The 27608-nt window shown below is 38.5% G+C and overlaps 1 protein-coding gene across 16 annotated transcripts in view; it reads right to left on the bottom strand.

Annotated features, from left to right (window-relative positions):
* Positions 1–27608, bottom strand: part of LOC127579657 (lysine-specific demethylase 2B) — a 196989-nt gene that overhangs the window by 95847 nt on the left and 73534 nt on the right. For 15 of the 16 annotated variants that reach the window (XM_052032594.1, XM_052032599.1, XM_052032595.1 and 12 more), the window contains 4 exons: positions 15807–15900; positions 13971–14124; positions 10701–10816; positions 2146–2272 (listed from right to left, as the gene is read on the bottom strand). In XM_052032594.1, the coding sequence (XP_051888554.1) occupies positions 2146–2272; positions 10701–10816; positions 13971–14124; positions 15807–15900 (491 nt within the window). Of the gene's footprint in view, positions 1–2145; positions 2273–10700; positions 10817–13970; positions 14125–15806; positions 15901–17011; positions 17134–27608 lie in introns of those variants that run through there. The other variant, XM_052032602.1, reaches the window with a different exon arrangement.

The following is a 27608-nucleotide window of genomic DNA, read 5'->3' as shown; positions in this document are numbered from 1 at the left end:
GCAACATAGGGAAGTGTAAACTTATACACTTTGGTACGAAGAATTAAGGTGTAAAATATTTTCTAAATGGGGAGGGAATTCAGAAATCGGAAGTGCAGAAGGACTTGGGAGTCCTAGTTCAGGATTCTCTTATGGTTAACTTGCAGATTGAGTTGGTAGGAAGGAAGGCAAATGCAATGTTAGCATTCACTTCAAGAGGACTAGAATAAAAAGCAAGGATGTACTGCTGAGGCTTTATAAAAGGATGGTCAGACTGTATTTGGAATATTGTGAACAACTTTGGGCCCCGTATTCAAGGAAAGATGTGCTGACCCTGAGAGGGTCCAGAGGAGTTTTTACAAGAATGATCCCAGTAATGAAAGGCTTAACGTATGAGGAGTGTTTGATGGCTCTGGGCCTGTACTTGATGGAGTTCAGGAGGATGTGGGGGGGGGGGGGGAGGTGTAAATCTCCTTGAAACTTACCGAATACTGAAAGCCCTGATAGAGCGGACATGGAGAGGATGTTTCCATTAGTCAGAAAGTCTAGGATCCGAGGGCACAGCCTCAGAATATAAGGACGTCCCTTTAGAACTGAGATGAGGAAGAATTTCTTCAGCCAGAGGGCAGTGAATCTGTGGAATTCGTTGCCACGGATGGCTGTGGAGACCAAGTCATTGGGTGTACTTAAGGCAGAGATTGATAGTTCCTTGATTGGTAATGGGGTTTAGGATTACGGAAGAAGACAGGAGAATGGGGTTGAAAAAAAAATGGCAGAGCACTCGATGGGTTGAATGGCTTAATTCTGCTCCCATATCTGATGGTCTAATATAACTTTCCTCAGTCAGACTGTAAGGGACCTGCATCAACTTTAGTTAATCTTTTCCTTTTTACCTAACTCATCACTATAATCCATTTTTATGTTTCTCGCTAGCCTATTCTCGTATTTCCACTTCCCCCTTTCTTCTCTAAATGCCCTGGTCTTCCTATGCTGAATTCTGAATTGTTTGCGATCTTCAGGCTTGCTGCTTTTTTTCTGGCAACATTATAAGCCTTTTCCTCTGATTTAGTGTACTTTTTAAACTTCTCTTGATAACCATGCCTGGATCACTTTTCCTTTTGGGCATTTTTGCCTTAAAAAGAGATGCATATAATTTGTAAACAATGTAATAATTCTTTAAAAGTTAGGCACTATTCGTCTACTGTCATATCTTTTAATATAATTTCCTAATTTACTGTAGGCAACTCACGCTGCATGCCTTCTATTCAGATTTAAGACTCCAGTTCCAGAATGAACTAAATCACATTCAATATTTATATAAAATTTTAATATATTATCACTGTTCCCAGAAGTCCCCTTAACTGCGAGATCAATTGACCCTTTCTCATTACACAAGACTAGACCTACAAGAGCTGTTCCTTCGTTGGTTCCTGAAGAAATTGATCTTGAAAAAAATCATCTCTTGGTAACACTTGGTAAATTCATCCTCCAAACTGTTACTGCTCATGTTGAATACTCAGTCTATATGTATATTAAATACTCCCTGATCATTGTAGGCCCCTCTAACTTTCTGATTTATATTATATGTCCCGCATTATCATTAAGGCTTGGAGGCCTATATATAATTCCTACTAGTGTTTTCTACCCCATGTTGTTATCTTAGCTCCACCCAACATCTGAACTTGGATCCTTCCTCTCTACTGCTTTTATCCCTCTCTACTGATTTTAATTCCCAGTAGGAATTTTTATTCTTTTTCTACTTTAAGCTGGAACAAGTTGCTATTTTTCATAGACATATCTTAAGAGCAAGGCTCTTCAGCTGTTGAATCCCACTAAATTCACACTCTAATTACAGGGATACAAGTTGCCAGCAGGGGTTACTCACCATCAAAGAGCACAAGTACTGGCTAATTATACCTTCCCTAGCTCAGACTTGGTATATTCCAGGAACCTTACTGGTTAAAATGGATCAACTATCACATGATAAACCAGCTGGGCAGTAAGGGATTAAATTAATTATTTCCACACAATCACGCTATTTTTAGTCCACTTATGTCCACTGCATGTTTTATTGAATTTGTTAATGACCTTTTATCTGTTTAGAAATACTTACGGAATAAATAGCCTGCAACACAGCACGTGAATATATGCATTGATATTGCTTACCAATTAACATCGATTCCCTCTGGTACTGTTTGGTGAGATGAGACCGTTTTGTCAAACAGAACACATATCTTTCCAGGACATACCAGCACATTTCATAGTAGAAAGGATAACGGAACTTGGCATTAACCTGAAAAAAAAGGAATATATACTCACCGACTGCAAGCCATGGTAAAGAATAATATGCACTTTAATAATTATTGCATTGATGTTAACAGTGTGGACTAATAAATAGCTAAACTGCTCAAATTTTCCATATAAATTATGTTTTAGGTTGCCAGTTTACAATAACAAGTAATTCCTGAAAGGACTGAAAACTTTTTTTAAACAAGCAATTTCTTTAGGAGCAAAGCTCCGTCAACAATCCTAAGGCAAAATTGGGCTGTTGGACATCAGGCAACATCAAAGACATCAATACATGCAAGTCTGTGACCTTCCAGTCTTCCAGACCTTCAAATCCAGTGCCCGGGTTATTCAGCATTCATATTTCACAAAGAAAAAAATGGAACAAGTGATGTGATTTGCACATTAATAGTGTCCCTAAAAAAATTAGTATGTTATAATTCAGTCTGGTATTTTTTTGAAACAGATCCCAAGCAAGGTGCCACATTATGTATTAAAAATGGAATAGGCAGAGGGGTAAAGTTAGTGGGGTAAAGTTAGTGGGGTAAAGTTAGTGGGGTAAAGTTAGTGGGGTAAAGTTAGTGGGGTAAAGTTAGTGGGGTAAAGTTAGTGGGGTAAAGTTAGTGGGGTAAAGTTAGTGGGGTAGAGACAAAGAGAAGGAAAAAGTTCCAAAAGGAATATAATGGGAGAACATTCATTTATTTGTCTACCTGACTAAATTCTAAATTGGAATTTCCAGGGGAGTACCAGCTAAAAAATTATGTAAGAGAGTGAAAGAGATTAATCACAATGGTGGAGGGGAAGTGTTGTCCTCAAAATTATGTTGAAGGACTGGGTTCTCCCAGAGGTGTTGCATTGGAATCTTGTTCAAGAGCAGCACAGTTTACAAAACTGTGGACATTTCTGCCACAGTATCTACTGTACAAGGGAGAACTATTTTTATTAATTTGTTGGATTAATGTTATAACCAGCAGACAAATGAAACTAAATTCTGTTAAACATTGTTGTCAAAGACTACTTCAAATATCTAATACAGCATGGTCTCTTTTCATGACTAATTATTTTGTTAATTGACTGTGGCTCCAGAACAAGTCTTCTATCCCAGGCTCCAATTAAATAACACAAAACAGAAAATCCAAATTTTAAAATCTGTTAATAATGTACTAATAAAACTAATCCTCCAAGCAAAGCCATAGATTATCTGTAATTAATATATAATCCATATTTTCGCTTCTCAATACTTTTTCAATTCTTGCTCCCAAACTTGTTGATTACTTAATAGGCTTTGATTCAAAGAGTCTAACTTACTCTCTAGTATCTGGCAGAAATATTATCAGTGAGCCTTGACCATAAGTTTATGCAAGTTATTTGAATGTTTGGGAATCATCACAGCCAAGCCCAATCCTCTTTTCAGCCAATAAACACTTCCAACAAAGGATGACAGCAGCAATCATCATGAACACTGGGCCAAAGGCTCCCTTCGTAACTGGTGTCACAGAAGCTACCTGACATAACTACTGGAGCTGTGGTTGATAATCTCACCACATACCAAAGGTAGGATCTTTCTGGTTTGAGAGGCTCAACTATCGATTAGTCCATAAGATAAGTGAAGATTTAACTTCTGGAGCATTTTTCCAATTTTATAACAATTTAAAATCTAAAACCAAAAAATTGCACTTACAGGGACAAAGGACTGAGGTGGACACCTCCCCAATGGTTTATTCAAATTTATCCAGATAAGTAGCTGAGCCAAGCAGAACAAGTAGGTGACCTATTTGTTACCCTGTGACAACAGTGCTCAAAGTGCAAAGTGTCTGTCCAAGCAATTGTTTGCTTTTATCTGTGGATAATTGCCTGGATTTTGCTCAACATCTCCCTCTCCAGGGCCACGTGGGAGTTCATGATCTTCCCAAAGAGAAACAGTCGTCAATGCGACAGTAACATCATTTCACAACATCAAAGGTTAGATCTGCCTAAACTGAAGAGGTGCAAGCCAAAAATCAAATTCTTGTGACAAGTAATTGAAGGCTTTCTGTACTTGCTTTAAATTTACTGCATCTGGACGATTCAATTCTTTACAGCAGGTATAGCCACTCCTCTACAATTTCAATCTACATAGATAATGCAGATGCTCAAATCTCCCCTAATATGTTCATAAAATTATAAGCAGAGAATAATAAATCCAGTTCCAGTATATGTAAAACTAAAATAAATTTTGTTTTTCTCCCAATATAAATGTCCTTTGGCAAAAGGGGCAGCGAGCAATGTTCTCCCAGGCTTCTTTCAATGGTACTCAAAGCTGTCAAAGGGAATCCTGAGGCACGTTGTTCAGCAAATCCAACTCCTTAAGATAAATAATGAGATCAGCAAGACACAAAACCAAAGTACAGCAGATGATAGAAATCTGAAACTGAAAACAGAATATTCAAGCAACACTTAAATCAAGTAACATCAGAAATGTGAAAGGCTGGAGATGAGCAAGTTTTAAGATACAGAGAATGGGGTGCAGGATGAGAGATCATAAGGATAGGATAGGACAAAGGGAAATCACTCCTTCAATTAATAGTAAGGCTGCTACAATGAGGCCCAACGCAAGCTTGAGGAACATTACTTCCTCTTCTGTCCGGGGACATTGCAGCCTTCTGGATTCATACTGAATTTCTACAGCTTCAGGCAAACTGATTTCTCTATCTGTATCAGTCATCTATCTGTGATGTAGGTTCATCTTCTGTGTTCGCTCCTCTCTGAAAATGGCAGACATACCCAGCCTGATCTGCTGGACATGTCTTTCTGCTCTGCATTTTGTAATTCCTACATATTTATATCTATGTTCTTTTGTCTTATGTTCTCATTCTATAACTGCTCCCATTCACTTGTTGATTAGATGATTCTGTTTCCAGGTTATCCCCACGGTCACCCCAGTTTTACCCTATCATAGACATCCCACCCTCCCCACAGCATAACAAGCTTATTTTCTCTCCTTCCCAACTCTAGTGAAAGGTCTTCAACCTAAAACTTCACTTTGTTTCTCTCCCCACAGATGCAGCCTGACCTGCTGAATATTTCCAGCATTTTCTGATTTTATTTTAGATTTCCAGTATCTGCAGTTTCTTTTTTTTATATTTTGATAAGGTCTTCCCTTTTCTTCTCTCTTTCTCTCTCCCCTTTCTCTGTTTTTTAAAACCTATTTCTACTTCTTACAGTTCTGATGAAAAATTTATTGACCCAGAAACATTATTCTGTTTCTCTTCCTGAAGATGCTATCTGGTCTGCTGGATATTTCCAACATTTTCACATTTTGCAGTCATGAGGCTTGAAATTCTACTTCATGAAGGCTTGCAACCAATGTCTAAAATTAAGACTTCCTTTTCACAGTTAGTGAAATAACAAACTATATTGACATACCATCCGTCATACAAATGATCTCTCCAACCCTTACTGCCCATGTCTTTTATTTTGAACATTAAGTCAAAGCGTACTAACCAACAACTGGCCTAATTTGGAATTCAGTGTTCTAAGAACTTTAAAGGCACCGACCACTGTCCCTTTCTGTGTCTCTCTCAATAAGCTTCTAGTTAGTTCCTTTGTTACACTGATGAATAAAAACTCTAGAACCATTACTCAAGACTGCCGAACAGCTGCACCTTGCAACAATTTCTTTGCATTAATTCTTCGCAGATTAATCATAAATGATCGGAAAAATTAAACTTAATCACTTCAAATCTGAATCTAAATCTCATATGCACATCTAAAACAAAACTTATGACAAAATGTCACCTGCACTTGATTAAGAAACAATGTTAAAATTCAATATACATCATCTTTTTTGATGTAGCACAATGAAAGACGGTGTAAAAGTATTTGCATTTTCTGAAGGATTTACAAAATATATGCATGAATGTTTTGAAATATGGAGATACATAACTAATTCCTTTGTAAAACACTGTAATATAATTTCTTAATTATACCAGGAATGAGAATTTATACAGAATCAGACCCTAGGTTACGTAAAATCCTGTGAATAAGCCAAGCCAGCCTTATCTCTGATCCTTAGCTACTGTAATCAGCTTCATGCACCCTAAGGAGCGAGGGTAATCACTGCCTCCATTTTACCTTTCACACGATGATATATCACAATTTTATGTGCATTTATCCCATGGGAAGATTAGAATCAAAAAGACTCACCAGGCTGCCCATCTCACAAGCATATGAAAAGCTGATAAGCATTTTATACCGAGGAATTGATTTTCACAGTGTGGACGTGATACTTCTGCTTTTAATCCATTTCCCAAAAGATAATGCATATACTGGTGGATCTCCCATGGCGTTGCAAGACTCTCTTACATATCTGTCATTTTGATATCACCTTCTGTGCACCCCCCTACATTTGTCTGTCTCTTTATATTCTTTCCCCAGAATCTGTCCTTTTTTGTTCCTTTCTTCTGAGTAGCAGATGGTGGTGGCATAGAACAGAGCCAACGATGGCTAAAAGCTAGGAAGCAGACATTTTTTTAAAAATCTGCATTCCTGAGAGTCAAATAATTCTGGAAATAGGTGGAGTTTGTGTGCTGCGAAATCACACTTATTTTTATTTATCAAATAGACCACCTTTCATTGATTTCATCAATGAGCCAATCTTCCAGCACAACTGCAAGAAATTCAATATAATAGAACTGCAAAATGCTCTTAAAACCATACTGCCAAAGTGTAGAATCCTGGTCACTTTAGGGTTAGAATTCTGCACATCCTGTATCTTAACTATATGCCTACACCTGACAATAGGCATTTGAAAATGAATCACCTGGACTACCATTTAAAACATTAATTATTCTCCTGGATTGATTGTGTCCAATCAGGCCACCAGAAACCAAGTCAAGAAGCAGGACAAACTACCTGGTACCACTAGACCGTGGTCAAGAATGATCCAGGTAGGGTTCCCTATTGACTTTCCATTCTTCCCTTTCTGAATGTTACTTTGATTTTCCTCCCCCAACATCTGGATGACAAACAAGTGGAATGGTCATAAACTCATTCTTTAAAACTCTGTAAATGTTTACTACACATGTGCAAGTTCAGAGGTCAAAATCAATACACAGTTAAGGCCGAGTTGCTGATCACATTTAAGTAGATGGTAAACAAAATTCAAAACACAAAAAGGCATAAAGAATACAGGGAGCAAGTAGGAAAATGGTACTGAGATAAAAGATCCGTCATGATCGTATGAATGGCAGAGAATGCTTGAGGGGCCAAATAAATCATACCAGAAGAGGTCTATTAGCTATTTCTTCAAGGAAAACAGTTGGATAACTTGGAATTCATTGCACGATGGGATTTTACCCAGAAGTATTTAAAAAAATGTTCTCACTGTGAGTACTTGCTTCCATATCTTACTATAATGTAGTGATTGGTGTCAAAATTATGCTGATTCACTAGTTATCACAACAAGATTCCATGTTGAAAATATTCAATTTGAGGTGCTTATGAGGTTTTACTTTTCAGTCCAAACCATGCCAGTGTACAATTCCACAGATACCAAAGCCTAGCTCAAATCACTGTTCTTCACATTGCAACTTAGGCAACAATTAATGGCTGCCTGCTTGACAGTGAAAGTCGAATTCTTTCTTCTCTCCTCTTCCATCAGGTAGAAGATACAAGAGCCTGAGGGCACGTACCACCAGACTTAAGGACAGCTTCTACCCCACTGTGATAAGACTATTGAACGGTTCCCTTATACGATGAGATGGACTATGACCTACCTTGTTGTGACCTTGCACCTTATTGCACTGCACTTGCTCTGTAGCTGTGACACTTTGCTCTGTACTGTTATTGTTTTTACCTGTGCTACATCAATGCACTCTGTACTAACCCAATGTAACCGCACTGTGTAATGAATTGACCTGTATGATCAGTATGCAAGACAAGTTTTTCCACTGTACCTTGGTACAAGTGACAATAATAAACCAATACTGGTCCTCACCTCAGCTAGTATTCACACTGATTAATGACAAATTGGTAACTGGTTATCAGTGAGAGATGGCAAGCCCATCTCATCATTTTCCATCTTTGTTTGGAAAAACAGGCACACATTTTAGTGGCTAAGAAGACCTAACTTGTCAAAGAAAGTACATCAAATCAGCACCATATTGTTCTGTATGATCAATATCATCTGATGCAGCGCAAGCCAATGATAGTACTTGATTTGGCTGAGGGCACAATATTACTTTACAAGCATATGAAATGCTGTTTCTCTGAATGAACTTGCAAAATACTGTTACAGTTAGCACTTTCACAATGACTTCATAACTCTTCTAAAAGATTACAAAAAATTTTTCAAAGTTTCCATTTTGAGATAGAATGCAAGCTCCAAGCACACAGGGCAGAGTAACACTTTTCACATGCACATATAGAGGGGAAGTGGCAGGTTACCAATTCAAGAAACACTTCAGTTTTACAAGTACTACATCATAACTATCATTCTCACAAATTACTGCAACAAAATCCAAGAACTTCATTTATAGTCTTTCCTCCGAGAGGTGTAACCCTCAGTTATGCATGAATCGGTGCCAGCAGGCTTCGGGTACTTCATCAAACGGTCACTATCCATACAAGAGCCTGGATGATAAATGGCGACTGAATGTGCAATTGAACCTTATCACATTCTCACCAGATATTCACAGATATGCATTTGAATGATGATCTTCAGTGGGATCGGTGCACTGCATGCAACACTAACACACATCACTACTGATAGTAAATAAAACAAAACAGATTTAGGATTGAAACAGAAGCTGCTTCTCTATGGCTAGTATATCTTTTCTTGCATGAGAAGACAAAAGCACACATAATACTCTAGGTGTGATGACCAGGACCCTGTATAATTGTAGTAAGGAAAGATGTGATAGCTCTATGGTGAGACGGGGTAGATGGGATTTACGTGCAAGTTCTCAGGAGAATCTTAGTTTGGAGGAAACATTGGGCTTGTTTTCTTTGAAGCAAAAGAAGCTAATAAAAGATTTAATTGAGGTGTATAAAATTGAGCCAATAAAATATTTAATTGAGGTGTATAAAATTGAGACAACTCTGCATAGAGTTATTGGGAGAAATCTATTTCTATTTGCAAAGAGGCCCAAAACCAAGGATCCCAAAATTTAATGTTATTCGCAGGAGGAATGAGTGATTGATGGTCAGCGCCAACTCGGTGGGCTAAAGGCCCCTTTCCATGCTGTATCACTCTGTAACTCTACAACTGAATACAGGATAGTTGAATATGTTTTTCCTTCACATTGTAAAAGGGCAACAGTGGCAGAATTCCTCAGTGCATTTAAACAATACTTGGATGAGCCCTTGAAGAAGCCAGACCTTATGTTTATGAACCAACAGCTGAAAAGTGCAAGTATACTGAACAGCACTTGTTTCCTGGCATTGTGAAGGTGGGACAAATGGCTTCTTTTGGCTTGATAACTTTCAATGATTCTTGTACTACAAAGCACATTATTCACAGGGTCAATGAATGTTCACCAAGTTAAAAAATTCTTTGTTAGTTTTAACCAGATTATTATGTGATAATATTGGGACATCTTATGAGGCTATAGGTCTCCAATTTTAGGTCATTGGTGTAGTTTGCCATTTGCTGTGATATTGCAGCAAAAATGTCATCAAACCAGAGGCAAGAATCTTCAGTGAAACATATAAACCTATACTTTTTAAATCAATTTGAACAACAGCAGCATTAAATGTTTAAAAAATATATATTTTTTTTGAAGGGAGCAACTTTTAACACAAACCAAGGTCACAGAACTAAATAATATCACAATCACCATCACAGATATTACATGGATCTTTGAATCTGGAAAAAAAATCATTCTGGATATTTAATAGAAATAAATTCTTGCAACATGACATTGCTCAATTAGAACAAAAATATTAGTCAAGTGATCCTTATTTTAAGAGGATGAGGCATGGTGATGGGAGAAACTTGAGGGAGAAAAAATACCCCACTATAGTACAAGGTTTTAATGGTTCAGTATATAATCATACCACCAGGCTCATTCTGCAGCGTAAAAAAAAATGAAAAATTGTGCATTGAGTTCTTTGGCAAATGAATGGAGTTTTCAGAATGTTCCCATTATTAGAGTAAAAGCACAACGAAATGTTGCAAGCCTTAATGATATCTTGCGTCGTGCAGGAAAGTATATAGACTTCTATTGAGAAAAGGATCAGTGTTGGCTGCAAAGCAATCTACCTGCTCCACCTCACTACCAGTTGAGTTGCCTGCTAATATTCACAAACTGTATAAAAAGTGAGACCCTGGATGATATAAATGATGCAAGTAATGGGGAATTTCATCCCAGAAAAGAGAAAGAAAAATAAATAAAGGGGGAAAATTGCTTTGAATCTGCAATCATTATAGAATTACTACCAGGGAGATGACTTACCCGAGTTCGATCCTCAATCCCATAAATATAAAGCTGCATGGGAATATTAAAGCTGTGCAGGAAATTTCCACCAAAAACCAATGTGTCTACTGGTGTGTACACTGCATGGATCCATCCTGAAAATAGATTAACACAACTTGAGTTTTGTTGCAACTTGAAGATTGGCTATTAGGCAATTTAAGAGTGTTTTATTAAAGCTCTTAAGCAACAGATGTAATTCACATTAGTTAGTTACAGCACTGGGAGAAAAATGAATACACAGAAAAGGGCAAAAAGCTCTTTAGCAATTGTGAAACTATATATCTGATAAGAGAAGATAGCTGGGTACATTGGGAAATTGTCACACAATTTTATTTGTAACTACATTGCTGTTCCCCAGAGTTCATTAAACAGTAAATAAAAGGACTTAATGTTTCAGAACATATCATTACAACATAATAATCTACATAACAAGTTCCTATGATCTGACTCATGCAGTTCCTTCAAGTTCCATATGCCAAGCTTTAGATTGAAGGTTCTAACCATTCAGGGTGAAGTCTTTACAGGTCTAACCATAATTAGAAAAGACAAGAAAATTCCAAGGCAAAAAGAGAAGAAAGGAAGATCAGGGAGGGGGAAAAACAGAGGTTGTGGAATAGAAACATCTTACATATTTTGGTGCATGGAAGCATCCTGTTTTCTCAAGTACATGGTTTCATTCTTCTTTATAGCAGTCTTAGTGCTTCTTTAAGTATTCTACTTTGTGTGTTAATTATGATCTTGCTTCTGTCTCTGCAAGTCTTGTATTTTTGCACATGGGACTTCATATTCATGTGTAATTTTGAGGTTCCTGACCTCTTGAAATGTGCATCTGGCTCTTGGCTGAAAATGGTTGAATGTCTCTACTCTAGCTTATTTGGGTAACTTCAGAATCATGTCAATTCTGTGAGCAACACTGATTCGCTAGAATATTACTTATGCCCAAATTCTGCTCTGTTGCTGTTTTTGTATTTCAATATAAAATTAATTGTTTATTATTAGACAACTTAAATGCTTGTCTGGACAACTCTTAAATGCTGTCAGCGAATCTGCTTCTGCCATTCCAGGTACTCCCTATTCTCTGGTTGAAAAAAGTCCCCTCAGATCCCCTCTAAATCTCTTACCCACTTATCCTAAATCTATGTCATCTAGTTTTATTCACCTCTGATAAGGTGAAGAGATTTCTGCAGTCTACCCTATCTACAACCCTCATAATTTTATACACCTCAGTCAAGTCCCTTCTTTATCTCTTCCGGTCCAAGGAAAACAGACTAAGCCTCTCCAAGTCTCCCCTCATGACTGAAATGCTCCATCCCATGCAAAATGCTAGTGAATCTCCTCTGCACCCTCTCCAGCACTATCACATTCTTCCTATAATGACCAGAACTGCACGCAGTACTCCAGCTGAGGTCTGACCAATGTTTTATAAAGTTGGAGCGTAACTTCCCTGCTCTTATATTCAATGCCCCAACTAAAGGCCAACATCCCATATGCCTTCTTAACCATGTTATCTGGGTCTCTGGACTTGCACACCAAGGTCCTTCTGTTCCTCAATACTCCCTAGGACCTTACCATTCAAGGTGTATGTTGCATCATCAGCAGTATTCCCAAAATGCATCACCTTATACTTATCAGGATTAAACTCCATCTGCCATTTCTCAGCCCACTTCACCAATATCACCCTGTAGCCCAAGACTTCCCTCCATACCGTCAACATCTCCCCCAATCCTGTTGACAAAAACAACCTCTACCATCACCTGTCTCCCATTGCTGACCAGTCTCCCAAGCAGGACCTTGTCGAAGGCCTTATTAAGTCTATGTAAACCACATTTACTACACTGCCTTCATCAGTACACATTCCCTCCTCAAAAAATGTAATCAGATTGACCTGCCCTTGACAAAGCTGCGTTGTCTATCTCCGATTAGTCCCTGCCTTTCCAAGTAATCATTAGTCCTGTCCCTCAGATTTTTTCCCCAATAACTAAACTTATATTGCCACTGATTTAAGCTGTATCTGATGAAAATAAGCCAGGCAGCACACGGCCATGCAATAGGTATGCAATTCCTGCAGCATGCCACACCAGGAGCTCACAGTGTACTACTTCATTTGCAACTGTAACAATTCAGTAACAAACACTGGCGAGCTTGATTTGGATGCTGTTAGACTTCTGAATACTAAATACTTGTTAACAAGAAGATGACATTATTTAAAATAACCCAATTCCCTTGCTTGTACAAGCATGTCGTTTAATATAGATAAGTAGGAAAACAAAAGCCTTTAAGCAAAAATTAAGGCACATTCTTACTTAAATGCACATTGGAACTCCAGGCATAAGTTGTTGATATTTCCTCAAACATTGGACATTGACATACCAATGTTTTCAGAACCTGTCACCTCCCATAAATCAGCAAGGTACACCAGTCCAACAATCTCAGCATCCAGATATTGGAGAAGATTAACAGGACACTGCTGTATAATAATCTTTACCATTACATCATGATGCTACTATAAGAGGTCAGAAGATTTATATTTTCTGCAAATGTCTTGACCAGTCTTTTGACTATAATATAACTGCCACAAGGGTATGCAGCAAGATGAATGTTGAAGATATATAGCTATGAAATTATTTTTGAAGGGGAGGAATAAGGAGATAATATCTTGCAGCAATGTCAAATGAAGTGCATATAATAGAACCAAAGCAGCAGCATCTTTTGGAATTGTTCATTACAAGTCACTTAAAAACACATCAAATCTCTATCTTGCAGATGATAATGGAAGCAATTTTCCAAAAATTCACAAATGGAGTACAAAGATGAAGTTTCATTTAAAACTCAATTTCTGGGCATACTGCTACTGGAAAGTAAGAGGTTGACCCTCCTACTAGAATAAATCAGATCAAATTGAATGAAAAATACATTAAATACCACAAGTAAAATGCATCTCACTAAGATGTTAAGTAAGTGTATGAAATGCATACAAATATAGCAAAGGTAATCATGATTATATTAATGCCCATGATATTAAATGATGCTATTTATTCAAGTATAAGTGGCTTGCAGATAATGATAATTCAGTTTTACTGAATTATTTACAACACACAATCCCCCACACACTCAACACACAAACTAAAAGGGTAGCATACAAAAATTGCCCTCTTTCCAAATTTGGTGAGATTGTAAACAACCCTACTCTCCATCGGTCTACTTATGAAAATAATATTAAATTAATAAATAACAACAGTCTTCAGTTACCTGATGGGATCAGAAAGGTATATCCTTGTTTCAACTCAATTCGCTGGCATCCATCCACTCTATCCCCAAGGAAGATATCACCTTGCTTTCCTGACAGAACCCACTCTTCATAAATCTCCAGATTGTGCGATGTGGGTGGAACTAACCAAAATACCTGATGAGACAGACTACTGATAAAACTGAGTGTCTTTGGACCATTCAAATTTCCCACTGCATTAAAAATTGAGCTCAAATTTAAAATGTTTGAATTATTGTAATATTTTGATATGCGGTATAGACGACCATGAACTTCATTAAAAGTCAAAATCATGCATAATAAAATACAAACTCCTCCACCTCCTCTGAACAACTAAGCAATTGCTTAACAATTTGTTAAAATTCTATATGGTAAATTTGATCATTTTCCATGACTTAAAATTCAAAATTATTCAGGAGCGCAACTGAAAATATATATGTTTACGAAAAAGCAATTTTCAGATATATGCTAATATATGATTTGTTTCATGTGATTTCTTTCCCACCCACCCCACCCCACCCCCCAAGTGTGATTAGATACTGCATGCCTTTAAATTTTCTGGCTATGGGTAAACAGAACATTCAACTATAGTCAATAGATTCTGAAATACAACTTACAAGCCTGTGGATGCCAAGTTAAACCATCAGAAAATAAGATACAGATTTACACATTGGCCCACAATGAGAACCAATCAGACTGTTCCACTATCTATGTGGGGTTGGAGGCAAACTAATGTCGAGGGACAAGGCTGGGAGGCTTAGAAGGAAGAAACAGAGAAGATGAGAATCATTTGCCCCTGTTCAGTCAAGATTTTCTCACAACAGATCCGCAACAAAAGTTGCAATTTCATTCTGTTTCCCGAGGGCTAGTACACAGTTCATATGATTCTGAGAAAAGGGTGGAGAAAATGCTGTATTTATAAAAATGTTTTTCAAAATATACATTGATTTCAAAGAAAGTTTACAATTCTCTGTGAAACATGCACCCAAAAATATTGGTCCAAAACACTTTGTAGCTGTATAGAGGATTTAGTGGTCACGAAGATACACTGTTGTTGCTTTTTAAAAGATGTTAATTTGTCTCCATCCTTTGAAAGCAGAAACTAAGTTTTTCCACTTTTACTAATTGTGGTATAACCATTCATCATGCTTTTTATTTCACCATGTTGAAAATATTCCTCTAAGTTGTCATGTCATTATATAGTCCGATTTGTATGTGATGCAATTCTTTAGAAAAGCCTATCTGCACAACACTCACCTATAAAGCCACTGAACAAGACATCAGTTTCTCATCTTTAACACACGGTAGCACCCACAGAAGTTGATCAACAATAATTTACAATTTACTCAGCCCAGTGTCCCTTGATCCCACCAAAGATCTTATCTAACTAACCATTCTTCATGTGAGAACCTAGACAATGAGCACCAGAGGGCTATTCACCACTCTTAACCATGCAGAATATCTTATCCAACCATATGCTAATGATCACCTGATGTCAAAACATGTCACTTTCCAAGAGGAGTAACTGGAGAATAAATGAAATCGCTACAAATCAACTAATACAGCAATGTCCCTGAATCAGACTTGGGTCTGTGTGGTTCAAAATTACTCGAGGCATAACCTTTAACGAGCAGAAGGACCCTACAGTTTTGGTTTTGATTTGTTATACATAAAATTAACCATTTTGTTGTTACTGTTCCAAAAATCTTTGCTTTATGTATCTCCAAATGAGAAAAGTCCTATACACAAAGCACCCAATATTTAAGTTTGTCAAATTGAAGTAACAAAAGCAGAAAATAAACAAGTACTTTACTATTCACCTTCCCTCCTCGAAGAACGTGATACCAGACTGAAGTGCCACCAAAATCGATGTGAAAGTCGGTATAACAACCTTTGACGCTCATTAAGCAGTACCTGCAGGGAAAGCATTTAACAATTAATCATTTCAAGCTTTATCATTAAGTTGCTGGCCTAAATGAGGATTCAACTTGCTGCTTCTTGGTCATGATATGTCCTCCAATGACATGATGGAGGTCAACAAGAATGGAACATTTAATGCAAGGTGTCTACTTTAGAACATAAATAAAGCAGTTACTAATTCTAACAAATTTTAGAATTCTTTTGTTTTTGCATTTCAATATACATTTTTGTCCTTCAAGGAAAACAGTAAATTATGTTTACCCCTCACTGCATCACTGAGAACCATATTGCAGGTGTATTTCAAAGACTATGAGTGAAACTGACATGCTAGAAAAAAAATGTCCAAAACATGAATCAGTTTACAAATGGGAATTAGTTACTGGTTACAAGTAGTTGGATTAAAGAGACAAAAGAAAATTACTTTAACATTTAAGCAGCAAAGAGCCAAAAAAGATAATAGCCTTAAATGATCTCATCAATCAAGAATTCAAATAATTAAAAACAAATACTCAGTTTTAACATGCCAACTCTTTAAAGGAAACTAAGTGATCTCATAATGCTCTCTCAAATGGCAAGAGTAGATTTATTATAAAATTACTTCCATCTGTTAACATGCAGATTCCACTTGTACATGTCTCCACTAGTTTAAGTATTCAGCTGACAATGTATGGCTTACAAGCATATGAACTTTGTTACACATATTGTGAGTGGAAAATAATTTCCTGCAAATCTATTGCACATCTTAAAGCAGCTGCACTCAGTCTCAAAAATGAACAGATAATGCCAATTAGTGTCCTGCTTATACTGTCACACAATCGGGCAAAATATTCACAATGTAATCATATTCCAGCACTTATCAAAAGCATTTCAAACATCAGAAGTCAACATCTGCACCCAAGTATTTCTAAACAGAACTATACAAAATCTGATTCCCAATCTATAGGTCAATTAATTAAATCTGCTGCAAACATTTGTTGCTTTCCACTCACTGCATGAATCCCCAGTCCTTTTAGATTCAGCAGCAGCCATCAGCTGTAACTAACGGCTGAATCATACTGATGTTTCATCCACCTTACAAATAATTCAGCTGTTAATCTGAACCCACCATTACTCCGATGTTGCTTTTTGTGGGTTATGTTGTGTCAGCGTTGGTGAACTCTTCTAAGGATCATTTATTGCCTCATCTCCTCTTCATTTATTGCCTTCATTTTAAAGATAGAATCTAAGCAGTATGCAGGCAATGCACACACTCGTCTGCTGATAGGCTGTGAAGGACTGTACCAGGTGGCAACAGCAGCAGTCTGCAGATCAGAGCTGCTTCTGGTTAAGGAGAAGTCCGCTGCCTAGCAACAGGATTCAGGATTGAGGTTGACAGAAAGATATGCACTGATGTCATGAAGACGGCTTGGGCAATTTGCAGGGTCTAATAGTCTTTGTTCCCCATTGTTACTGTTACAGTTCTCTGACTCAGTTTTGATGATAAGACCCTCCATGTTCTTTGCAGAGCAACTATCAAAGAGGCCCTGATGCCCGTCCATATCACAACTTGTGTGAACCTGCATTACCTATTTCAGGAAACAAGCTGGTGCTTACATAATCATCTGTTTTAGGTTCTGTTGTTGCACTATTAAAGAGGCAGCCTTCATGTGGTTCAGCTCTGTCAGATACGGTCAGACTCTGTATGCAAACTTGCAGGTGATGGTGTTGAGATTTTAATTCTAATTGCAATTTAATGGCTCATATTAAAAGATAAAGGTTTCTAAACATAGCCTTTTATGGAGTTTACAATTACATAACAAAACATGCAAAATTCTATTTTTAAAATATTCTGTCAGAATAACAGAATAATTCTACAGATAGCATTAATTTTACAAAACCATATTTAGAATTTAGTTTTTAAAATATGTGCCAATGGTAAACTGCTCACCACTACCTACCCAAGAACAATTAAAGATGCACAATAAATGTTGGCCTTGCCAATGATGCCCATCTCCCAAAAAATGAATATTTTGAGAAAATCCAATATTCTAAGTAAACCAAAAAGGACAACATAACCATATACACTTAAAGGTAACTGGAAAAAGCTGCATGTAGAACTCACATAAAAATAAACTGGTTTCAATGCCTGAACATTTTTGTTGGATTTCATTTTTTGTAATAACACAACTGTTAACACATTGGCATCCACATCTATTACCACTCTGCCATCTGTCGAGACTTTCATAAAGCCTGGATGAAGACAAATAATATTTATGCTGCCTTTAATCCTATCGCTCTGATCATCTTACACAATGTTCTACATTTGTTCATCTACAAACTGCTGTATTTTAATAATTTAATAACTCTCCACGGCCTGAAATGGGAATTAAGGGTTCTATCATCTAAATATTTCCTCATTCCACATGTACACCATCAAGCAATAAATCCATCAATGTCAGCAACAGGATTAAGACTCTAATAATACAATTCAAAAAAGTTAAGCAGCACTTACACCTTTCCTGTCACAATAAATACAAAAATTTCTATAGAAAATCAATTAGAACGACTAATGCACCCAATACATTAAGGAATAAAGCACTGACCTAGAAGCCAATTAGGCTTTTTGTCAGATTCAGGTGTCAACTGAAGAACTATGGGCACAGTGGGGGAACATATTAACTCCATAGCAAGACAAGAAAGACAGTAGGGATTCCAACACATTTACTTAATGAGAACCTCTTGTTGGTTTTTCATGGCATCCCTTTTGAGCTTGTACACAAAAGGTATTATCATGGGAACATTTATTTCATGATTTTAAAAGAACCAAAACATTTATTTCAGAAAGTCTATACTGAGCCAGCTATCCTCAGTGTGGCAGATGGAAAATTGGCAGTTTCTTTACAATCAAAGATGACTAGCTTCCACTCTAGATCTGTGGTCTCCGAGGTAAATGATGAGGCCAATATGCGACTTGCAGACCTTTCCACACGAGGCAGGAGGTGTCTGACAGAACAGGCAACTGAATAGTTTGTGATGCAGTGTGTTCCTAACTCCATTTAAGTAGGTCTCCTGTGCGCTCCCAATGCATGTTCTCAAAGTCCCCAGTGCCACCCTGAATGCTTTTTCTCCAGTTTTAGAAGTTATGGGCCAGGGATTCTTAGGTTCAATGGGGATGTTGCATTTTTTTCAAGGAAGCTTTTAGAACATCTTTGAATCTTTTCCTCTACCCACCAACAATCAGTTCTTGTGAACAAGTTCAGAATAAAGCACATGCATCAGGAAGTTTGTTGTTGGGCATGAAAGAAAGTGGCCTGCATGTTGGGATTGACTGGGTGTAATTAGGGCCTCAGTGCTAGCAAGTTGCTCTGGGAGAGGATAGTGAGTTTGCTTGCTTATCCTTCCAGTGGATTCAAGGATTTTGCAAAGACAGCTTTAGTGGGTATCCTTCCAGTGGCTTGAGATATCTGCTGCAAGTTGTCCAAGCCTTAGAAGGCATATAATAGGTGAGGGATCACGCTGGCTGCTCGGTCACAAGTTCTGTACCAGGTTTGAGGTCCTGATCTTCAAACTGCTTTTTCATCAGTAGTCTAAAAGCTGTGCTGGTAAACTAAAGGATCATCAATGTCTGCCTTGGCTGACAAGCAACTCCCAAGAGATAGGAAGAGATCCACGTTTTCTGGGGTCTTGTCGTGAACATGTCAATGGGCTGAATGGCATGTTCAGGATGTTTGTGGGGCTTAGTCTTGCAAATGCTGAATGTATGACCTTGAGGTAAACAATTCTGCAGGTATCTAAAGGTCAAAGTCCAGGAGAAAACCCATGATTGAGAAAACAAATGGCAGCTGGAGAGAGCTCAGAAGGACTCACAAACAGCTGACAGGCATAACACAGGCAGATTCTTCAGAGGCACAACCCAAAAGCCCAAGGCCCAATCTCACTGAGAATAAAGAATAGAGGTGAATTTATCAAGGGCAGAGAGGCATTCGACCTCTGGGAGGACTGCAACCCGGACCTTGTTATAAGGACATTCTTGACTCCACCACACAACAGCATATTCAGTCCGGCCTTACCACCACTCCAGACCAACGAGTTGGAAAGTCTACATGCCCACAAAAAAACAAGACCTTGTAAGAAGGTGGTATCCCTACTAAGTTCAAATCTCAAGAGTAAAGCACTTCAGTTACAAATCCACAACTTCAAGGCCCACATCTGAGAAACAAAGGATATGCCAGGGGTCCTCAGATAGCATCATGGAGGAAAGTCAGCAAAGTATCCATTTTTGTTTGGCTTTTCAATAAGCATTCTCCTCCTTCTACTATCTTGCCCATTACCCCTTGCCTAATAAATACGTGCAAATATGCTGGACTGAATAGGTCGCTGTGTGATAGAGTCAAGGGCACTCTTATCAAGGTCAGAGTCGCTGTCCTTCCAGTTGATGTCGGCTGCCTCTCTGTCCTTGATAAATTCACTTCCATTCTTGCTTCTCAGTGAGATTGGGCCTTGAGTGCTTGGGTTGTAGATGGCATCGACAGCCCTGAAGAATCTGTTCATGGCACAGCTGTCATCCAGTTGCAGGTCCTCCTGATCTCAGTTTGGTATCCATTTCACAATCAAACAGCTTGTTATCCTTCATTTCCTGGTCTAACAAATAAAGAATCACTGCTTAGGTTCTGATACCAGAGCATAAGCAAACTAGATCTTAAAATGAGAGAATTTGTTCATGAGAAGAGCAGAGAAAATCATAGCAGAAAAACGATGAGGAATGTACACACATATAATTGTATGTGAAAATGGTATGACTGTACAGACATTACACTGGTAAAGGCAAGTCCATGTTAAATACTAAATGACTGCAAATTAGGATACCCTCAGGCTTGCAAAGTTCTCTCAAACAACACAACAACTTAAATTGATACGTGTATCTGTTTATTAAAGTTTGTGGCTTCTCGCGTCCTCTGTCTTCCATTATTTCCCCCAGTCATCTTGCACTCTCTATGCTTCTATTAACACAACTATAACAACAAACCCCTAAGCGAGCTCCAAGCATTACGTATTAACAAAAGGCAAATATTTATCCAAATTTATTAAAAATGAATTACATGCATATAAAATCCGTTAATGAAGTCTTTTTAAATAACAGACTCCCCAGTAACAAAACTCCACCTCGTTGCCAACATAGCACATTATTCATTATGCAAAACTAGTCTCTTTGGTAAGTACATTGTCCAGCATCACATAAGAAACAGCACACAATGTCTCCTAACTTTATGCAAAAATCAGGAAGAGCATTTTGTGAGTAACATTCCATACATCACAACTCCTAACATAAACAGTTGACACATAATCAGCTTAAATCTAGCATACAACTTAATTTTAATGTCATACTATCTGGAAAAAGATGCAAAAGCCACCAAATTCTAAACCAACAAATCAGGCAGTCAGTGACTTATTACAAATAAGGGCAAACAAAACAAATTAAATCATTAAAAACATGTGTAAAGATTGTTTACTTCTATTTCAAGTCAGATATTAAGTAGAGCTTGAAGTACCAAAAATATTTTATAAAACAATGCATTCCTGAAGAAGTACAAAAAAAATCACGTGCAGCAAAAATTAAATACATTTTTTTGTTAATAAAGGAATTTGGTTTTTTTTGTTTCAATGATTACACATACAGAAATAAAGTCACCAAAAATCACCTGGCTTTTCCAATCAAAACCTATATTAAGGAAACAGGAGGTGAGGAGGATCGCTTCTAATATAAACATAATTTTTTTTATTTGTGACCCTTTTAGAATGAAACACTTTTTAATTGTAGGATTAGCATAAATAGGTGGTTGATAGCTGGTGAGTACTTGGTGGGTCGAAGGGCTCGTTTCATGCTATATCTTTTTAAAATCAATAAAAGTCCAGAATCATAAAATGGTGACAACACAGAATGAGGCCAGTTGGCCCACTGTGTCCATGCTGACATTCTACCAAAGCAATGCATTAATTCCAACCACCCCCTCCTCCTTCTTTATACACTTGCAAATATTGTGTCACCATGTATTAATCCAATTCCCTCTTAAAGGCCCTAATGGAATCTACCCCTACTAAAACTGGAGGCTTCCAAATTCCAGTGCTGAGTAAACAAATTTTCCTCATATTTTTAATTCTCTTCCTCTTTATTGTATACTTCTGATTTCCAGTTCTCAACCCTTCCACCAAAGGGAATAGTCTCCTACTATCCACTCTGTCCACCCTTATCAACTCATATAATCTATCAAACCTCCCCTCAGCAGAAACAGTCCCAGCCTCTCCAATCTACCCTTGTGAGAATATTGTCCCTCATCCTAAGAATCATTCTTGGAAATCTCCCCTGGACTCTCTCCAGAGCCTTCACATCCTTCCTATAAATGACACAATCAGAAATGAACATAATACTTCAGCTGAGGCCAGACCAGAATTTTATAAAGGTTCAGTATGACTTTTCTGCTTTTATACACTGTGCCTCTATTGATAAAGCTAGGTACGCCTTTTTAACTACTTCCTGCTCTGCCACTTTCCAATACTCAAAGGTCCTTCTGCCCCTGCAAACCTTTTCAAATAGTCTCCTTTACAATATATTACCTCCTAGCAAAGTTATCACCTCATATTCCCTGCATTCAGCTTCATCGTGCATCTGCCCATTCTACCAGTCTGTTAGATCCTGCTACAAACAATCACAATCCTCCTTCTAGTAAACAATACTGCCAAGTTTTGCATCATCTGGAAATTTAAAAATTGTACCTTGGGCCCCCAAATCCAGGTTATTATATAGATCAAAAGCAGCAATGGTCCTAACACTGATCCCTGGGGAATGCTACTATTCACCTTCCTCTAGTCTAAAAGAATCACTCATCTTGACCCTCTGTTGCTTGTTACTTGGCCAGCTTCGTATCCATGCAATCAATATCCCTTTTATGCTATATGCTTGAACTTGGCTGATAAGCCTTCCACATGGCACCTTATCAAGAGACTTTGGGAAGTTCATATGCACAGAACAAGGCCAGTTCCCCAATCATGTCCATGTTGACTCTCTACCAGAGCAATGCATCAGTTCCACCCACCCCACTCCTTCTCTGTACATTTGCAAATATTACCTCACCATATACTGTATTCATCCAATTCCCTCTTAAAGACCCTAAAGGAATCTACCTCAACCATAACTGCAGGTTTTCAAATTCCAGTACTGAGTAAAGACATTTTCCTCCTTTCACTTTTAATTCTCTTCCTCTTTATCGTATACTTCTGACTTCCAATCCTTAACCCCTCTACCAAAAGGAATAGTCTCCTACTAGCCAATCTGGTCCTGATCCTTAGCATCTCATATACATCTCAATTCATTTCAAATGAATTATTCTCATCAACTCTATCCCCAACCTCATTAAAAATTCTATCAAGTGGTCAATGCCCCCATGATAACTCTCTATAGGGTGCATCCCACCCTGGTGACTTACCCATTTTAAATTCAGCCAACTTTTCTAATGCCTCCATGTTATCAATTTTAATATATCAAGTGTGTCAACTACCTCCATCTTCATTATTACTTCGATGCACCCTCTCCCCTTAAGATAGATGCAAAGTACTCATTTAGTAGCATAACAGTGCCTTCACCATCCATGTACAAGTTCCCACTTTTGTCATTGATAGATGCCATTCCTCCATGTACTATGCTGTTACTATTTATATGCCCTTAGAATACTTTTGGATACTGTTGGCAGCTAACCATTCTCAAACAATGATGAGTCAGAGTACAGGAAGGAGATTGAGAGCCTAGTGACAAGGTGTCACAGCAACAACCTTTCCTTCAGTGTCAGCAAAACAAAAGAGCTGGACATTGACTTCAGGAAGGGGGGCAGTGCACATGCTCCTGTTTACATCAACTGTGCTGAGGTTGAGAGGGGTGAGTGTTTCAAGTTCCTAGGAGTTAAGATCACCAAGAACCTGTCCTAGTCCAACCACGTTGATGCTATGGCCAAGAAAACTCTACTTCCTCAGGAGGCTGAAAGAGATTTGGCATGTCCCCTTTGAACCTGACCAATGCCCTATAGAAAGCATCCTATCTGGATACATCAAGTTTGGTATGGCAACTGCTTTGCCCATGACAGCGAGAAACTGCAGAGAGTTGTGCTGAGCTGCGTCCAGATCACGGAAACCAGCCTCCCCTCCATGGACTCTGTCTACACTACTCACTGCCTCGGTGAAGCAGCCCGCATAACCAAAGATCCCACCCACCCCGGACATTCTCTCTTCTCCTCCCTCCCGTCTTGCCGAAGATACAAAAGCCTGAAAGCTCATACCACCAGGCACAAGGACAGCTTCTATCCCACTGTTATAAGACTATTGAATGGTTCCCTAGTATGATAAGATGGATTCTTGACCTCACAATCTACCTTGTTGTGACCTTGCACCTTACTGTCTACCTGCATGGCAACACTTTATTCAGCACTCTGTTATTGTTTTACCTTGTACTACCTCAATGCACTGTTGTAATGAATTGATCTGCATGGACGGTATGCAAGGCAAGTTTTTTTTACAGTACCTCGGTACGTGACAATAATAAACCAATTTACCAATTCTTTATATGCTCTCCTTGCCTCTCTTTCTTCAGTTTTCACTTCTCTGATTCTTTTGTAACCAGCTGAGTTCTCTCCGGTATTAATAACTTGACACATCATAAGCAGCCTTTTTTTGTTTCCTCTGAATCTCTTCTGTAATCCAAGGAGTTCTGGGTTTGTACAATGACTATTTACACTTCATAGGAATGCACCTCAACTGTTCCTGAAACATCTCTTCCTTAAAGGCAGTCCATTTGCCTTGCTACAGTTCTACCTGTCAACTTTCTGTTCCAATTTAACTGGACCAGATCCACTCCCATCTGAAATTGGCCAACCTTCAATTAATTATTTTTACTTTGGGTTGCTCCTCCACCTTTTCTATACCCAACCTAGATGTTATGACCATTATCTCCTAAATCTACCCATACTGAAATTTGGTGCTTTTGACCCACCTCATTCCCAGAGCCACATCCAGCAATGCCTCTTTCCTTGCTGGATCAGAAACATGCTGTTCTAGAATCTTATCCAGGGCACATTTTAATGCTCTTGAGCCTTGCCCCTTAACACTATTGCTGACCCAGTTTACATTGGGATAATTGAAGCTCCCCATTATAACTACTCTATGGATGCTGGATACCTAAAATAAAAATTCAAAAATGCTAGAAACACACACCAGGTCAGAGAGCATCCGTGGAGGGAGCATCAGAGTTAATGCTTCAGTTCTGACAAAGCGTCCTTGACCCAAAAGTTTAACTGTGTTTCTCTTTCCACAGGTGCTGCCTGACCTTTTGAGTGTTTTCAGCATTTTGTGCTTTTATTTGTAAAGGGTATTGGTCACTAACCTATCCAAGATAGTGATAAAGAAGTCAAGAAAGGGAAGAGTCAAACAGACCATCTGAAAGTGAGAGCAGGGTGGAAAGTCGATGAAGCTTGCAAGTTCTTTACAAAAGTGTAAAGTAGCATCAATACACTCAACAACGTACCAGAAAAAGAGGTAAGGGATGATCATTTCCACAAATCTGTAGTCACCCCTCTGATTGAGAAAAAGAAGGTAGATGGGAAAGGCTTGTTAACTGCTACTAGTCCGTCTGGAGGAAGTGTAAATAGAGGGACATGAATGACAACAGGAGGCAAGAAAAGTAAAATGCTGGATACAGAACACATCAGGAAAATCCTCAGAACGCTAAGGAAATTCGGCATGTCCCTGATGACTCTCACCAATTTTTACAGATGCACCATAGAAGGCATCTATCCAGATGCACCACAGTTTGGTATAGCAACTGCTCTGCCCAAGATTGCAACAAGTTGCAGAGGTGTGAATGCAACCGAGTCCATCACGCAAACCAGCCTCCCTTCCACTGACTCCATCTACACTTTCCAGTGTCTAGGGAAAGCAGCCAACATAATCAAGGAATGCTCCCACCCCAGTCATCCTCTCCTCTCCCGTCAGGCAGAAGATACAAAACCTCGAAAGCATGTAGCACCAGACTCAAAAGACTTCTATCCCGCCGTTATCAGACTCTCAAATGGAATCTCATACGTTAAAATTGAATACATGATCTCCCAATCTACTTTGTTGCAGCCCTTGCACTTTATTTGTTTACCTACACTGCACTTTCTCTGTAGCAGCAGTGCTACATTCCACACACTCCTCCCACTGGCTCCCCTCACCCACTACTCCTGGATCCACCCATCACCTGCCAGCTCTTGCTCCACCCCTTCCCTTCACCTTTTCATCCTGGCTATCTCCCCTCTATCTTTCAGTCCAGATGAAGGGTCTCAATCCGAAATGCTGACTGTCCATTTTCCTCCACAGATGCTGCCTGACGTGCTGAGTTCCTCCAGTGTTTTATGTGTTGCATTATATTCTGCATTTTCTTTTTACTGCCTCAATGTACTTACGTATGTCTGGATGGCACGGAAACAAAGTTTTTCACTTTGGGTACACATGACAATAATAAACCAATATCAATACCAGCTCGAATACAAGAGAATGTTGGAAAATGGCACCAATATTACATTTCATATGAGACATTCAGCTAAACGAAGGAGCCCGACAGTGGAGTGGACCTGGCTGGGGCTGCGTTCAAAGAAGAAATGAAGGGTCGTCAGGCAACCCTGGCATGGGATGGTGATATAAAAGGGATTGGTCAATTTTAGAAATGGACCAGTTGGGACTAGGAAACTGGAAAATGTCAATCTGGAGATAGATGGCAGAGGTTTTATGGATTTAAGTGGGAAGAGATTGGATAAGAGGAGAAAGAATAGAGTCAACATAGGACAAAATAAATTCTGTGAGAGGAGAGCCGGCTGAAACAATTGGTCTACCAGGACAGTTCTGGAGGAAGTGGGGACAATGACTGTCTGAGAGACAACGGCCTAATGTTAAGTGGTGGGGTTATGGTCCAGAAGTTGCATATGAGAAGGTAAGAGCTGGCAGTCAGTCTCCTTGTGGTAGAAGTCGATTTGCCAAACAACACAGCCCTGGTAAACAGGTTTGATGACAATGTTAGGGTTGTCCAAAAATATTGAGCTTATCTATCAAATTTATCTCTTTAAACTGGAAATGCCACTAATAATATCGTTTACCAGGAATTTGTACCGATGTTTGTAACTTATTCAAATTCTCAGTCTCACAATTTGTTGAAGAGCTCAAGCTAACATGCAGCAGCTCCCAGAAGCAAATCTGCAAACAACTTCGACAAATGAATATGACCAAGACTAACGTGAGTATTCACAAGGTCTGCCAGGACTTACAGGTGCCATTTCTTCCAGAGGGAAAAAAAATTTTTTTAAAAATCCCAGAAAACCTTTTTCCACAATTAGCAGAATTTTACATTTTAGATTTGAACAGTACAAAACCTGAACTCTCTTCTCTTTTTGATGGTATCATACGAAACAAAAATTGTTTCTTGTATACAAGCTTAAAACTGTAACAACCATCATTAAGAGAGGCAAATTAGGTGTTCATGTTTTGTTCTGTATTTTAATGCACCACATTATACATTTTCACTTGTTTGTTTAATTTGATTAAATAGACATAAAATCATCAGGAGGGGAGAGAGGTGTGGATTGAAGATTGGGACTTCTATGTTGGAAGGGGAAATGGGGTGTGTCGGGAGTGCGATTGTAGTTTTGAGA

Source organism: Pristis pectinata, chromosome 17, assembly GCF_009764475.1.
Source record: "Pristis pectinata isolate sPriPec2 chromosome 17, sPriPec2.1.pri, whole genome shotgun sequence".
NCBI classification, from domain to species: domain Eukaryota; kingdom Metazoa; phylum Chordata; class Chondrichthyes; order Rhinopristiformes; family Pristidae; genus Pristis; species Pristis pectinata.
The sequence above is the reverse complement of the archived record's forward strand: the minus strand, read 5'-3'. Positions and strand labels throughout refer to the sequence as shown.